Source organism: Malaclemys terrapin, chromosome 7, assembly GCF_027887155.1.
Source record: "Malaclemys terrapin pileata isolate rMalTer1 chromosome 7, rMalTer1.hap1, whole genome shotgun sequence".
Classification (NCBI taxonomy): domain Eukaryota; kingdom Metazoa; phylum Chordata; order Testudines; family Emydidae; genus Malaclemys; species Malaclemys terrapin.
The window spans coordinates 92,655,853-92,670,634 of NC_071511.1; the positions used below are offsets into that span (position 1 = coordinate 92,655,853).

The window sequence follows — 14,782 nt, forward strand, 5'->3', positions numbered from 1 at the left end:
ATTAATACGTGGTGATTCACTATTTAAATATCTGGGCAGCAAAAAAAAAATCAACTAAAGCAAATTTTCTGAGAAAAGTTTGTTGAAACATTCATTCTATGCAGATTGACAGACTGAAAACAAAAGGTGAGCATGCCCCATGTAATGTAAAGTTCTATTTGTTCATTAAAGAAAGAAAACATCCTGTATAGCAGTGCTAGACATGCCATGGCTTTTGGTACATGAAAGAATACTAAGATAACATGTTTCTAAGATACTTTATTAAGCTCCTATACATACCAAAGGGACTTCTGCAACTGGACCAGTGCAGTCAGCTCGACCAACACCGATCAGGTAGTTTTTAGAACCAGCAGCTGAAAGGATTTGAGTTAAGATGAGTGAAAACACTAATGCAATGAACATATCAGAAATAAACAGACATTTTTCTCACAAAACTGAGCAAGAGGAACTAGATTATCAGGTAAAATTTCTGTTATTTATAACTGCTGTGTATGGTGAGCAATTTATATTATGGTTGCCAAATGGCTGTGGGATTTACCATCTTTGAACCTGATATCAAAACTAGCTACCTGTAGCGTATATGGGATTTCAAATCCCTGCATTCAGAGCAGGCAACCCATGGTCCTACTTATAGGCTGAAGAAAATTCACAATCATTGTATACCAACCTTTGAAACAAGTCCTATATATCCATCAATATTCTGTTCATGTCAGCATAGTTCACTGTTACATGCACATAGAGCTTCTGCCAGCTTTTGCTGAAAAATATGTTCCATGCCTATGTATACAAGTCCAACTCACTAACCCTAATGGGATAGTTTCTTTTTCAGTGATGCTTCTTCAATATGCTAACCTTACAGCTTTCTCCTTGACAACTTCTATGATGCAGTTCTGCGTTGTCAGGTCAAAACTCTTTTGAATATCAAAACTGAAAATGTGGGGAAAGTGAAAACTAAATTAGGCTGGGGCCAGGGATGAGATGTTTGGGGTACAGGAAGGAGCTCTGGGTTTGGGAGGGCTCAGGGCTGGGGCATGGGTTTACCTCGAGCAGTTCCCAGTCAATGGTGCAATGGGGGTGCTAAGGCAGGCTTCCTGCCAGTCCTGGCACCACAGACCGCACTGCGCCTTGGAAGCGGCCAGCAGCAGGTCCAGCTCTTAGGCAGAGGCACACAAGCAGCTCTGCGCGGCTCTCGCCCACAAGCACCAACCCCCCACAACTTCCCGGCCAATGGGAGTGCGGAGCCAGTGCGCAGGGCCCACCCCTGCCTAAGAGCTGGACCTGCTGCTGGCCGCTTCTGGGGCACAACACGGTGTCAGAAAAAGGTAGGGACTAGCCTGCCTTAGCCGGGCAGCACCGCCAACAGGATTTTTAACGGCCAGGTTGGCGATGCTGACCAGAGCCACCGCTACCCAATGCCTTACATTCTGCGACCCTGTACTGGGTCACGACCTGCAGTTTGAAAAGGACTGGTCTAGTGAGGAGGGCACTGGACAGAAAGTCAGGAGAGAAGGATTTTTTTTAGTCTTGTCTCTGTTGTGTAACTCGGAGCAAGTCACTTCACTTCTCTGTTTCCTCTTCCATGTTAGTCTATCATGTCTGTTTACACTGTAAAATCCTGAGGGCAGGGAATCTCGCTCACTTTGTGTTTGTATAGTACACTGCACAATGGGACCAAATCCTAGCTGATGCCTCTAACTAAACATCAACATAATAGAAATAAGTGTAATAAATTCAAATCCACACACTTCCAGTTAGCTTGTAACAAATTCATTTTCAGCCTTTGTTCATGAAGCTTCACCAAGGCCCAGTAAACTCTCTAGATCAAAACAGTTGCATGGAATTTGATAATTGTATCAAAATACCTTTAAGTAACTTGCCATTATTGTCTGTAGTCCTGGTTTTTTTAGGGACAAAGAGAAGAACTAGAAGAATCAAAGCAATTATTGTCATCAGCGTGAAGAGGACAATGAGTACCACTTCCAGGCACGAGAAACGGGATTTGCACTTTTCACCCATTGCAAAAAACTACAAAAAAAAAAAAAAAGAAGAAGAAGAAGAAGAAGAAGAAGAGCTGTAAGAAATTCAAATAGAAGTCAGCACATTGATTCCAGTTCAGTGTGTCCAAAGCCAGTTTAGGCCATGTCACAGCTAACTTCAGATCATACCAAACTCCTTCCCTTTAGGGACCTCCTCGCATCCTATCTAGGGCATATTTGGATAGGGAGAACAGCAGATGCAGGAGGATCTCTTTTACCACATCCTGGGTTTCCCACAATACGGACTCGACTTTTAAATAAGCCCTAACTGACTGGAAGCCCTTCAGTGGATGAAACATCCTCCATTCACAGAGTATCTGAGGTTAATATAGCAGCTTATACCCTGGCAGCATTTCCTACAGTGTACATATCAGAGCACCTCTAAACAAGTACAGAATTAATTGTACAAATGACTTTTTTTAAACTTACAAACACAAACTACTCGGGTTTCATGATTACAAATGTTATTACATTTTACGCTAAATATAGAGGTTGTTCTCTACAAAATGACAGGTTTCAGGGTAACAGCCATGTTAGTCTGTATCCTCAAAAAGAACAGGAGTACTTGTGGCACCTTAGAGACTAACAAATTTATTAGAGCATAAGAAATCTATAACCTCAGTTTATGCCATTTTTCTAATCTGCAGAGATGATATATACACACTAGAAACAACTGATTGAAAGGAGATAAACTCTTTAGGAAAGGTGCCACGTGGTTTTAAAAGATGTCAATTATAAATAACATATCAGAAAAGCCTGTGCGTCAAACCAATTTGCTAATTAAATAGTTTTTTGTTTCATCCTCCATTTGTAAGATAAAACAGTCATATTTCATCCCTATGATTCACAAAGGGTTTTTCCGGTTTTGCTTTTTTGCTTTTACAACCTGGTTTACAAAATAAAACTTAAAATTTGGCATCCAATTCCATGGTATTACAAACCCAGCAAACTATATTGCATCAGTACTTCACAGCCTAATTGTATTAAATGGGGGGAGGGGCGGTTAATCACACATTTTTCAAGAAGCAAAGTGCCAAAACAAAAACAACACCAACAAAAGTATTTGCTTTATAGTAACTACTAAATCTCAAAACAGAAAATCTTACCTTACAGTATATAATTTATTCAAGATTTCAGAATTCTGGAAACTCAATAATCCCTTGGTAAAATGTACAGCTTTTGAATCCCCCTTCTCTTTGTTCATGAACTTCTAGAGGTCTGAAGAAAAGTCAGGTTATTCTTATAGCAACATGAAAGCTTTCTAGATTTATTGCAATTATTATTACCCCTATGACTCAGTGACAGTACGAGATAAGAAGCTCATACATCAAAATTTTAGGAGCTATAAAATATATTTTTTTATCATGAGGCAAGTTTAAGCAATGTCTATCAAAAACATCATCTTAGGAAAGCTCAGTTTATAAATTACTCTGAATTGAGCATGATATGATGATCAAGCACAACCTCAATACATCCATGGTTTGTCAAAACATTGGTCTTTTAATCTTTGCATTATTATTGGGCCAAGGCTGCCAAGTTCAGAAGTTCAGTTCTAAGAGTGAATATCTCTGTACAATATAAACAGCAATATCAAGGGCTCATTCTTCCCTGACACTACAAAAACTTATTTTGAAATAACACATATCTTATCACATTAACAGCTGTTATTAACAATGAACTAATAGATTCTAAAAGTACTATACACCCTACCTTGCAATCCAACCTTAGTACTTTATTAAATGGCAACAAACTTCATTGCCACAGAGTTAAGTTTGCTGGCTAATAGCTTGTGCGCTTCCAGAACATCAAGATCAGCAAAACTCAAACACTAGAAAATTAGACTGGATTAACTGTGTCAGTCAGGGAATGAAAAATCCAGCAGCCCTGAGCACTATAGTTAAAATGACCTAAATCCCCATGTAGATAGCGCTTTTGTCGACCTAGCTACTGCCTTTTGGGGAGCTGGATCATAGAATCATAGAATATCACGGTTGGAAGGGACCTCAGGAGGTCATCTAGTCCAACCCCCTGCTCAAAGCAGGACCAATTCCCAACTAAATCATCCCAGCCAGGGCTTTGTCAAGCCTGACCTTAAAAACCTCTAAGGAAGGAGATTCCACCACCTCCCTAGGTAACTCATTCCAGTGCTTCATCACCCTCCTAGTAAAAAAGTTTTTCCTAATATCCAACCTAAACCTTCCCCACTGCAACTTGAGACCATTACTCCTTGTTCTGTCATCTGCTACCACTGCAAACAGCCTAGCTCCATCCTCTTTGGAACCTCCTTTCAGGTAGTTGAAAGCAGCTATCAAATCCCCCCTCATTCTTCTCTTCTGCAGACTAAACAATCCCAGTTCTCTCAGCCTCTCCTCATTAGTTATGTGTTCAAGCCCCCTAATCATTTTTGTTGCCCTCCGCTGGACTCTTTCCAATTTTTCCACATCCTTCTTGTAGTGTGGGGCCCAAAACTGGACACAGTACTCCAGATGAGGCCTCACCAATGTCAAATAGAGGGGAATGATCATGTCCCTTGATCTGCTGGCAATGCCCCTCTTATACAGCCCAAAATGTCATTAGCCTTCTTGTCAACAAGGACACACTGTCGACTCATATCCAGCTTATCGTCCACTGTAACCCCTAGGTCCATTTCTGCAGAACTGCTGCCTAGCCACTCGGTCCCTAGTCTGTAGCAGTGCATGGGATTCTTCCGGCCTAAGTAGCAGGACTCCGCACTTGTCCTTGTTGAACCTCATCAGATCTCTTTTCGGCCCAATCCTCTAATTTGTCTAGGTCCCTCGTATCCTATCCCTACCCTCCAGCGTATCTGCCACTCCTCACAGTTTAGTGTCATCTACAAACTTTCTGAGAGTGCAATCCACGCCATCCTTCAGATCATTAATGAAGATATTGAATAAAACCGGCCCCAGGACTGACCCCTGGGGCACTCCGCTTGATACCGGCTGCCAACTAGACATGGAGCCATTGATCACTGCCTGTTGAGCCTGATGATCTAGCCAGCTTTCTATCCACCTTATAGTCCATTCATCCAGCCCATACTTCTTTAACTTGCCGGCAAGAATACTGTGGGAGACCATATCAAAAGCTTTGCTAAAGACAAGGAATAACACATCCACTGCTTTCCCCTCATCCACAGACTGAGTTATCTCCTCATAGAAGGCAATTAGGTTAGTCGGGCATGACTTGCCCTTGGTGAATCCTTGCTGACTGATCCTGTTCCATCAGCATAGGTAGTGTCTACACTGAAGCAACATAGCAGTGCAGCTGTGCCATTGTAGCATTTTAAACATAGATGAGCCCATAGAGTTAAGACCAGAGCAGAGCTGGTGCTCCATAATATTTTATGTAATTAGAAGGAGAATGGAAGGAATTGGCGCTCCACATCCATCATCAGCATAGCAGGCTCAGAGAGATATAAAGTGGCCCAGTCAATGAATTGTTTCCAGCTGAAATAGAATAACTGCTGCAGATTAATACAGCCTGAAACACTAGCTAGGAGATTTGTGAACAGCTTTGTTCAGGTCAGTGGGTGTTCCCTTCCCACCACCCTCCCCAACCGCCATGATGGAGAATTTCTTATACACGTCAAATGCCCATTCTTAGCTCTTCACCCCAGTGTCAACAGTGTGTTCTTGGTGCGTGCTTTGAGCATGCCAGTTCTAAGCTCCTATCCCCACCCAGAGGTGCAGGGCTCCCCAGATCCTGGCTCACATGGTGAGACGGAGACAGGCTCAGACCCCCTGCCCCACAGAAAAGCAAGCCCCTGAGAACCTGGCTTATGTGAAGGGGACAGGCAGAGGGTTCACCCCTATGGGTGCACTGGGTACCCTCAGATTATTGCAGGCATATTGGAGGGGAACATGGACTAATGTGCCCTTGCCCCTATTCTCCCACAGTCCCTATCACTCATCCCCATGTTTCCTTTCCCAGTGTCCCACCTGACTAACCTCCTCCCTTCTCACTCCCCCAGTCCTCATCCCCTCCCCATCATCTGATCCCCCAACCCGTCTCCCACATTCCCATCCACTCTTTCACCCTAATTACCCTTGTCTCCCAGTGAGCATTTGCTTGTGTAGTTTATCATCTGTTCAGAAAATAGTTTCAGTACCTCCTGAATATTCTGCTGCATTCAGATTACAGTTCCTCAAAATTAAAAAAAAAAATAAATAAATAAAAAAAAACTTTTATAAAGGCAGATGGGACCAACATGACTGCCTCTTTCACTGGAGTTTTCTACCCTGGGTTGGATTAGAACTCAGAGTTCTAAGCTAGTGCTCAGATCTGATGGCCATAACATACCCTCAGACGTACCCAGCTCCTGCAATGTTGAGGTAGCTTTCCAGAAAGTTAGCTTATGTGCACAGTGTATCCATTAGGCATCTAAGTAGGCCTATGAGCCTGTGTGCACCTAGCTGGACAAACAAAATCTTGCTCAACTAACATTTTAATTTGATTATCCCCAAAGGGCTAGTGAGGGCTATACTCTGTTGGGTTTCTTCTTTGTATGGCGTATGTAGAGCAACAACTATAATTTTACATTCAGATGGGTAACCAGATAATTGGGGTAACCACTGAGTACTGGAGATCCTGGTGCAATGATCTGAGCCTGGTCAGATCAGTACCTGTGAGCAAAATATGTTGTCAGAATTTGTCAACTTTAAGAAAAGCTTTTTGCTTTTTTTGTTTGTTTGTTTGTTTTTTTGAATTCTGAGGACTGTATCTTGGGAACTGTTTAGTCAAGTGGACCCAAATTTGGGTCACTAATAGTACCCCACACCTGCAGGAAGCACACCAAATTTCAAGGCAATCTGATTAACCAAATGAATTTTAGTTTACTTAGAACAGTTGAGCTTTAAATAGAAATCTGGTCTTAAATATATCAGAGCTGTCACTCTGATTTATTGAAGCAACAGTCTCATCCAGGCAACTGCTATAGTCGATGCATTAACCACTGCTGAGTATTAATGTGGTTTGTCCCAACAGGATAATTGTAGAGAGCTGCAGCCATTTCCCTCCCCAAATATGCACTTACTTCATATCTGCAAAGAAATGCGAACATTAAAAGGTGAACTGCAGAGATTTTATGGAAACAATTTAAAAAACAGTGTAAGATTTCTAATCATTAACAGAACATGAGTTTAAAACTTGCAAATGGATTTATATTTAAAGCAAAATTGCTGAAAATAACTTTTCTTTGTATTTACCAAATCTAGACTTCAATATTTCATAATGCATGAGTTCACCATCTCCTAAAAACAGACTTCTCCGTTGCTTTAGCCAAACACTTTTCTGGTTTTCATTTACACATTGGTGGTTGCTTGGAGCAATTCCATTTTACCAAATCTTGCTATATGTGTAGGTTCCAACCTGTGTCTGAAACCAGTTTGTTGCCCAAACTTGTAACAAAACAAAACAAAACAAAGTAGTACACAGTAGGAATCTTGCCCTTCACTTCTTGAAACACCCAAAACTCCCATTGAATACCCTGAATTCACACTGAAATCAAGGAATGCAGGTGTAAATCTCAATTTTCTTAAATGCTCAGTTTGCCCACAGTCTGAGAACCAGGAGATTCTGACAACTGCCACTTGAAATTGATACATACTTTTGTCTAATAGGATTCAAATAGTTAATATCCCAGTTGCCCCTAGGAATGATTAATCAAATTCAACATGCTAAGGTCAGATAAATAACTGTTTGGCTCTGCAATTTTCAGAATAATCTTTTTCAAGATGTAACGTTTTTATCTCTTTCCAATGATACAGATAAAGAATTTATTGCATCTGCCATCAGCAAAAATTGGCCTGTTTTGACATACAAGGTTACAACTGTACAAAACAAATATATTTATAGCTATCACTGTATCAGTGACATTACATAAAGTTAATGTGTGCTAATAGCAACTTTCAAAGAAGTATACTTCTCCCTTCTTTCTCTAAACCTCAGTAAGTACTGCTCTTTGATAGCTACTGTATGCTTTATGTAATTAAAATAACCAAATCTTAGGAAATCTCATATTTTTGACTAAGATCTAAAACCTACATTTAGTGCAAAACTGTTAATCTGAAAATTTATTTTTACATAAGCAAATATATACATATACAGTATAATTCCAGTTATTCAAATTCCCTTTCTTCAAAAAGCCTAATTATCTGAATCCACAGTGTTTCTCACACACACACACACACACACACACACACCTGTACATTAATCGCCTACTAATAATGTGTAAAATAGCAGTTAGAGCTAATCAGTAAAAAGAACAGGAGTACTTGTGGCACCTTAGAGACTAACAAATTTATTTGAGCATAAGCTTCCCTGGGCTACAGCCCACTTCATCAGATGCATGGAATGGAACATACAGTGAGAAGATAAATATACATACAGAGAACATGAAAAGGTGGAAGTTGCCATTCCAACTCTAAGAGGCTAATTAATTAAGATGATCTATTATCAATAGGAGGGAAAAAAAACTTTTGTAGTGATAATCAAGATAGCCCATTTCAGGCAGTTGACAAAAAGGTGCGAGGATACTTAACTTGGGAAAATAGATTCAATTTGTGTAATGACCCAGCCACTCCCAGTCTCTATTCAAGCCAAAGTTAATGATATCTAGTTTTCATATTAATTCAAGTTCAGCAGTTTCTCGTTGGAGTCTGTTTTTGAAGCTTTTCTGATGCAAAATTGCCACCTTTATGTCTGTTACTGAGTAACCAAAGAGGTTGAAGTGTTCTCCTACTGGTTTTTGAATGTTATGATTCCTGATGTCAGATTTGAGTCCATTTATTCTTTTGCGTAGAGACTGTCTGGTTTGGCCAATGTACATAGCAGAGGGGCATTGCTGGCACAATCACTAATCAGGGGCTCTGTATGAGCAGTTACCTGCAATAACTGAGGCCCATTCTGTGCTAGGAATTTACATCCGTATAGTTATGTTTCTCAAGGGTGTGAAAACTACACACACACACACACACACACACACACACACACCTGAGAGGATACTGACCTAACCCCTGCTGTAGACAGCACTAGATCGACAGGAGAATTCTGCCATGGGCAGTGGTGTTTGGATAGAAAAGACAGTGGCCTCTTCTGACTAGTGCTGTGACCCAGGCTTCAAAAAGAACAAGGAGAGCCTGACTATATTAGCCTGTGGTAACACCACAAGAGAACATAAGCTACCTCTCCTACTCATTGGGAAGTCTGCCAACCCCTGGTGTTTTAAGGACATCAACCTTGCCTCCCTTCCCATGATTTACAGGGCCCAAAGGAGTGCACGGATGAACACTGAGCTCTTCTGTGACTCGTTCTTGATAACTTCATCCCTGCTGCATGGTCCTTTCTTTGTTCAAAAGGACTATGCACCAACAGAGCTTAAGAACTGCTGATGGTCCATATAATGTGAATTTTTGCTGGCTAACATCCCAACAAAAATTCAACCAATGGACTAAGAGGTGATGGGAACACTAAAGAATGTACAGAGGCAAATTGCTCCACTATGTGCTCCACTATGTCCTTAATGATGAAAGCAACAAGCTAACTGTGACTTACATTATTAAGTGAATGTCCATTAAGGATGCCATCCATATGGTGGCCAAGTCATGGAAGGATATCCGCACATCACCAAAAAAAATGCTGGGCTAACTATACACTGCTGAAGCTTCCCAAAAATGCCTCTGAATCTGATACCCCCAGTCAAGGGCAAGCAGCAGTCAGCAACCTCTATTCCTTTGCTAAACAATTTTCTTTTAATGCCCAAGAGGTGGAAAACTGGGTCCAGACTGAGGGAGCTGATCAGAGATACAGTGACTTGTCTGACAGTGACATTCTGCAATCTATCTTAGAGCAGGAGCAGACCAAAGTTTGTGAAATCAGTAATGAACAAACTCAAGTGGAGCCAGACGATGTGAGAATCCCAAGTGACGGTGAGGCCACTAACTACCTGGAGAAAGTTATCACCCAGCTAAGAAATTGCATGAATACAGAAACTTACAGACTCTACTGTTGCATCAGCTATTTCAGAATGCTGTACAAAAAAAGAAATCCTCACAAACGGCAGGCAGATTTTTACAAAAAGATAAATTGAGAATGAAACTATGTCCACTGTGATTTTAATGCAAAGTTGACAGTTCAATATCTTCAAAGTTTTTTATTTTTTAATAAGGTAGAAAGTATTAAGCATTACTTCTTTCATTCCCCAAATTTCTATTTCAGTGAAACTGCAGCTCAAAATAGCGCTTCCATTTATCCAAACGTCCAGTTATCTGAAATATTCAGATGTTCCCCAGGACATTTGGATAAACAGGAGCATACTGCACACATGCAAACCCTCACCCCTTCCACTCCCCCTCCCCACACGTTCATATGTAGAATGCAACAAGCTTCTAAAAACTATATATCATAATCAGGAGTATTAATCCTTCTTTCAACTGCTTTCCAAATGATAACAAATCACAGCATAGGAGTTCACTGTGCAAAGTCTATTCATTTTGGAAGATACAGTTTTACACTAGGAGAGAAACAACAGAGAATTACAGCTTTCCTAGGTTTTAGTAAGTAGGAAGCACTGAAATATCACTTTGTTTGCAGACCGCCATAGACTTTCTCAATCGGTTATTTCACCCCAAATAAGATAAAGAAGTCAATAATTTGATTGACATTTTCTAAATGTCTAACTAAAGTGGACATTGTATCCTTCATAGGTATTAAGTGGTAACAACAAAGATGATGTTAAAGAAATTATGTTAACTAACCAATTTCAACTATACACAAAAACTTAGAGCAGCTTTTGGGCAGGGAAGACTAATAATATTCCACAGCTGAAAGCTATAGAAAAAAATGGAATTCTAGTGCTGCAAGAAACTATACTGTATTATTGTATGTCATCAGATGGCACTGGTACAATCTTACAAATTCTGCTTAATGGACTGTGTAGGCAGTTAGATCTTGGAGAAATGAGTGCCATTGGTTGTGAAACAGTTGTTTTACAGAAACTAAACAGATCACAGTATCATCTCACTTTCCTGAGTCTCTCAGAGTGGAATCATTATTAGATGCCTAAGTAATACATGACATACCAGAGAAAGTGTTTGAAAATTTATATGCTTCTTCACACTTCAAAGTAGTTTCAAATACATTATACATCAGTTTGTATTTATGCTGGGACTATATTAAATCTCTTATTAGGACTTCCTTTCTTCTATGGCAGCATCATTAATTAGCCACATTAATATAATTAATAATACAAAATTAGAGTGTTTTATTGGGGGGGAGGGATAGCTCAGTGGTTTGAGCATTGGCCTGCTAAACCCAGGGTTATGACTTCAATCCTTGAGGGGGCCACTTAGGGATCTGGGGCAAAATCAGTACTTGGTCCTGCTAGTGAAGGCAGGGGGCTGGACTCCATGATCTTTCAGGGTCCCTTCCAGTTCTAGGAGATAGGATATCTCCATATATTATTATTAGGATCTAGGTCCAGGCTAGGTCATGAGGGGAGTGTTCCACTCAGTTTGTATACACAGTAGATGGCAACAAAAAATGAGCTATTAGTAAGAGAAGAACTACCTTGATTTTTCGCAGTGGAATAATGGCATTCTGGTGGCATTAGGGCAGCACTTATTTTAGCAAAAGTTAGCTGGTGTTACAAAGATTAGGGAATGGAATTTAAATCTTAGTAAAATATTAGCTTAATTGCAAGTCTGCAGGACCAAAGGAAGTATTTTTAGTTGTAAAGCAATCAGACTTAGAAGGTTCTTTCAGCTCAATAGATAAGACAGATAGTGAAGCCTTCAGTTCCAAGTTAAATGGACTATAGCTGACACTATTTTCCTGCATTGGAAATATGCAATATATTTAAAGAAGTTTGTTCTCTTAGTTCAAAGGATTCAGTCAATGCCCTCTTGATCAGGGCCGACGAGTGGGGGGTGGGAACCAGTACAAATTACCAGGGCCGGCTTCCCCCCACGCTCATCGGCCCTGTTTAGCCAGTCCGCCCTTGCTGGGGGGCCCGAAAAAATTTTTTCACTGGGGCCCCAACCCGCTCTCGATTACAGATAACAAACCTCTGAAGCTCTTTGATTCTAGCATTCCACTAAAGAAATCAACAAAGATGAGAGAAAAAGTAAATATATATATACATACATACTTCCTTGAGCAGTAAGACTGTACTTCTAAATTATCAGGAATGTGACAATCAAATGATCTGCTGTATTAGCAATCTGAAAGATTTAAAGTTCATATTCAGGTGTAAGAAAATATAAGAATAGTGGAAGGAATCTTTACATCCCTCACTCTTAACTTTTCATCATGGCAGGACCATGAACATCTGGTCACATTAAATGTCCTTTGGATCTTGTTTGCAAACATGAACAATCATTGCATTGTTCTCCCAGGAGAAAACAGGACACTATCCTGGCAGTTGTTACAAACCAGAACCCGCTGTATCAACTGCTTCAAAATTCCTTAATCATCACTGCAAGGGTAGGAACAACAGAAATCACTTTTGACTACTAGTAATATTTTGAACTTAAGTCTCATAATGTGAGGTATTACACCCATTGCATAAACTGACACAAAGAGGGAAAGTAATTTTCCCTTGCTCACCCAGCACATCTGTGGCTGAGTTTGGCAATGACCCTGATTGCCAGTGCTATTCACTAATCACTAGAAAACACCATTTACTATGCTTCTGCTCTTCAAAGAAAACAGGTTATGTTTGAGTCTGGGTAACCAATAAGGTAAGTTAACTGGTAACTAAGGAAAAAAACATTGACAATGCTATAGACAAACTGTCTTCTCAGGAAGATGATGAATGGGGAGAGTTACATTTCCATCCCCTCGTTGAACATTTAATGAATTAACCCAATCAGATACAATGCTTGTCTGTATGTTTAAAAAACAACAATTCACAAAGTTAACCAGTTAATCGTTAGATTACACTGCCCCTTTTTTCAATATGCAAATGTTTGCTTCCAGACTTGAGAACCAAGACATGCTGTTTTCCTGAATCTTAGTCTCTCGTAACTTGGGTGTTATGCAGCATTTCAGGTAACTTAGCTAGTTTGGCGACTAGGTTCTGTCCTAATAAATTCATACAATACCTGTATCTTCTCTATACATCTCATAAAGGTGAGCCCTTCTGTCTTGATTGTCCTCCTAAGTCAGCATGCAGGTTTGGTTATAGGGGGAAAAAACTGAATACAGCATAGTTTAGTTTTTAAAAAAACAACAACAAAGATGTGTAGCAAAAAAACCCTCTCTTATGTTTATTGTAACTTTCATCCATGCCTCACCTTGTCCATCCCTTGCTATCCTTTACCAAACGTAGATTGTAAATTTCTTGGACATAGATCTATTTAAATGATCTGTACAGCACCAAGCACATTATGACGCTACAGAAAGAATACATAACAAATCCTGATAGTCATTGCATTCAAGAAAAGGTCAACATGGCACCATATATATATCATAATATATATTGTCATAATAAAAGAGCTTGCAGTGGACCATACACTAACTCTTTTTCTGGGCTACATAAATCATAGATTACTAGCCTAGAAATCCAGCTGGAGTGAAATATGCCAAGAACCCATTTATCTACATTCTAGGTGTAAGACACATGAAAAAAAAAAAAAACAAATATTTTAGCCAGGCCAAAAAAGGACCAGATGAAAAATATTATGCTTTTTCACCTATTTTGTTCCTTCGCCTTCCCCCCCTCCCCCCCGATATCCCTTTTTCAGATATGGGATAAAGTTTCTTTTCCCCCCTCTTCCTAATCCTGCAGTTATTAGTGAAAAATCATTTCACAAACTGAAATTAAGAGGAGCAATTCATTGAACATTTCATCAATACCAATATTGGTCTTTGTGTGTCTAACTGCAAACTTTTTTAAGTGAAACAGTAGCAGCATATTGAAACTTATTTAAAAAAAGCATTTCAACTGTTTCTCTCTGATATGTAAAGTGAAGCATTGCAACTGATTTCCATTTTAAACTAATACAAAACTAAAACGAGCATGTGCTAGTAAATGTCCATAATTGTGCAGACCTTGTTCAGGTTGCATTTTTGCATTTTTACTGGCACAAGTGCATAAAAGACACTCATTTTATTCAATAACAGCTTGGCATCTACAAATCTTTCCTATGAGTAATTAAATTGCAATGAACCACTAAAAGGAGTCTCTGACACAGCTTACATTGTATGGTAGGCAGGGCCGCCGAGAGCGGGTTCGGGCCCCGGTGAAAAATTTTTTTCAGGCCCCCCCAGCAAGGGCGGACTAGCTAAACAGGGCTGATGAGGGGGCGGGGGAGAAAGCCGGAGAAACTGGGCCCTCTTCCGGACCGCCGGGCCCCGGTAATTTGTGCCGGCTTCCCCCGCCCTCGTCGGCCCTGATGGCAGGTAAATTGCTGCTACGTATCTTGACACAGCAGAAGAAAGTAAAGCAGGGTATACACTACATCAGGTCTCCTGATGATACATTCAGCTTGTAAAACAACTGCACAACATTGATTAGATATTACATTATTGAATTTACCTGTCAAATTGATCAGTGGCTTTCCTTTAATGTTCCTTTGTTCCAATGAAATGTAGAAGGAGAAAGAAAAAGATTCCTAGCTTTAACAGATGAAAATTTATATTGAATTCATTCTTGTTTCACCAACTGTGTCAAAGATCTTAAAGATCAACATTGTCCAAGCAATATAATGAAGCCAATCTAACAGTGTTTT

At 40.0% G+C, this 14,782-nt stretch overlaps 1 protein-coding gene across 3 annotated transcripts in view; it reads right to left on the reverse strand.

The window, feature by feature from the left end:
* Window positions 1–14,782, reverse strand: part of LOC128840200 (putative neutral ceramidase C) — a 56,947-nt gene that overhangs the window by 30,002 nt on the left and 12,163 nt on the right. The window contains exons 1-4 of one of the 3 annotated variants that reach the window (XM_054033930.1): window positions 7,259–7,277; window positions 3,143–3,254; window positions 1,863–2,025; window positions 280–353 (exon numbers count right to left, since the gene is read on the reverse strand). In XM_054033930.1, the coding sequence (XP_053889905.1) occupies window positions 280–353; window positions 1,863–2,016 (228 nt within the window). In that variant the 5' untranslated portion in view covers window positions 2,017–2,025; window positions 3,143–3,254; window positions 7,259–7,277. Of the gene's footprint in view, window positions 1–279; window positions 354–1,862; window positions 2,026–3,142; window positions 3,255–7,258; window positions 7,278–14,782 lie in introns of those variants that run through there. The other 2 variants (XM_054033932.1, XM_054033929.1) reach the window with 2 other exon arrangements.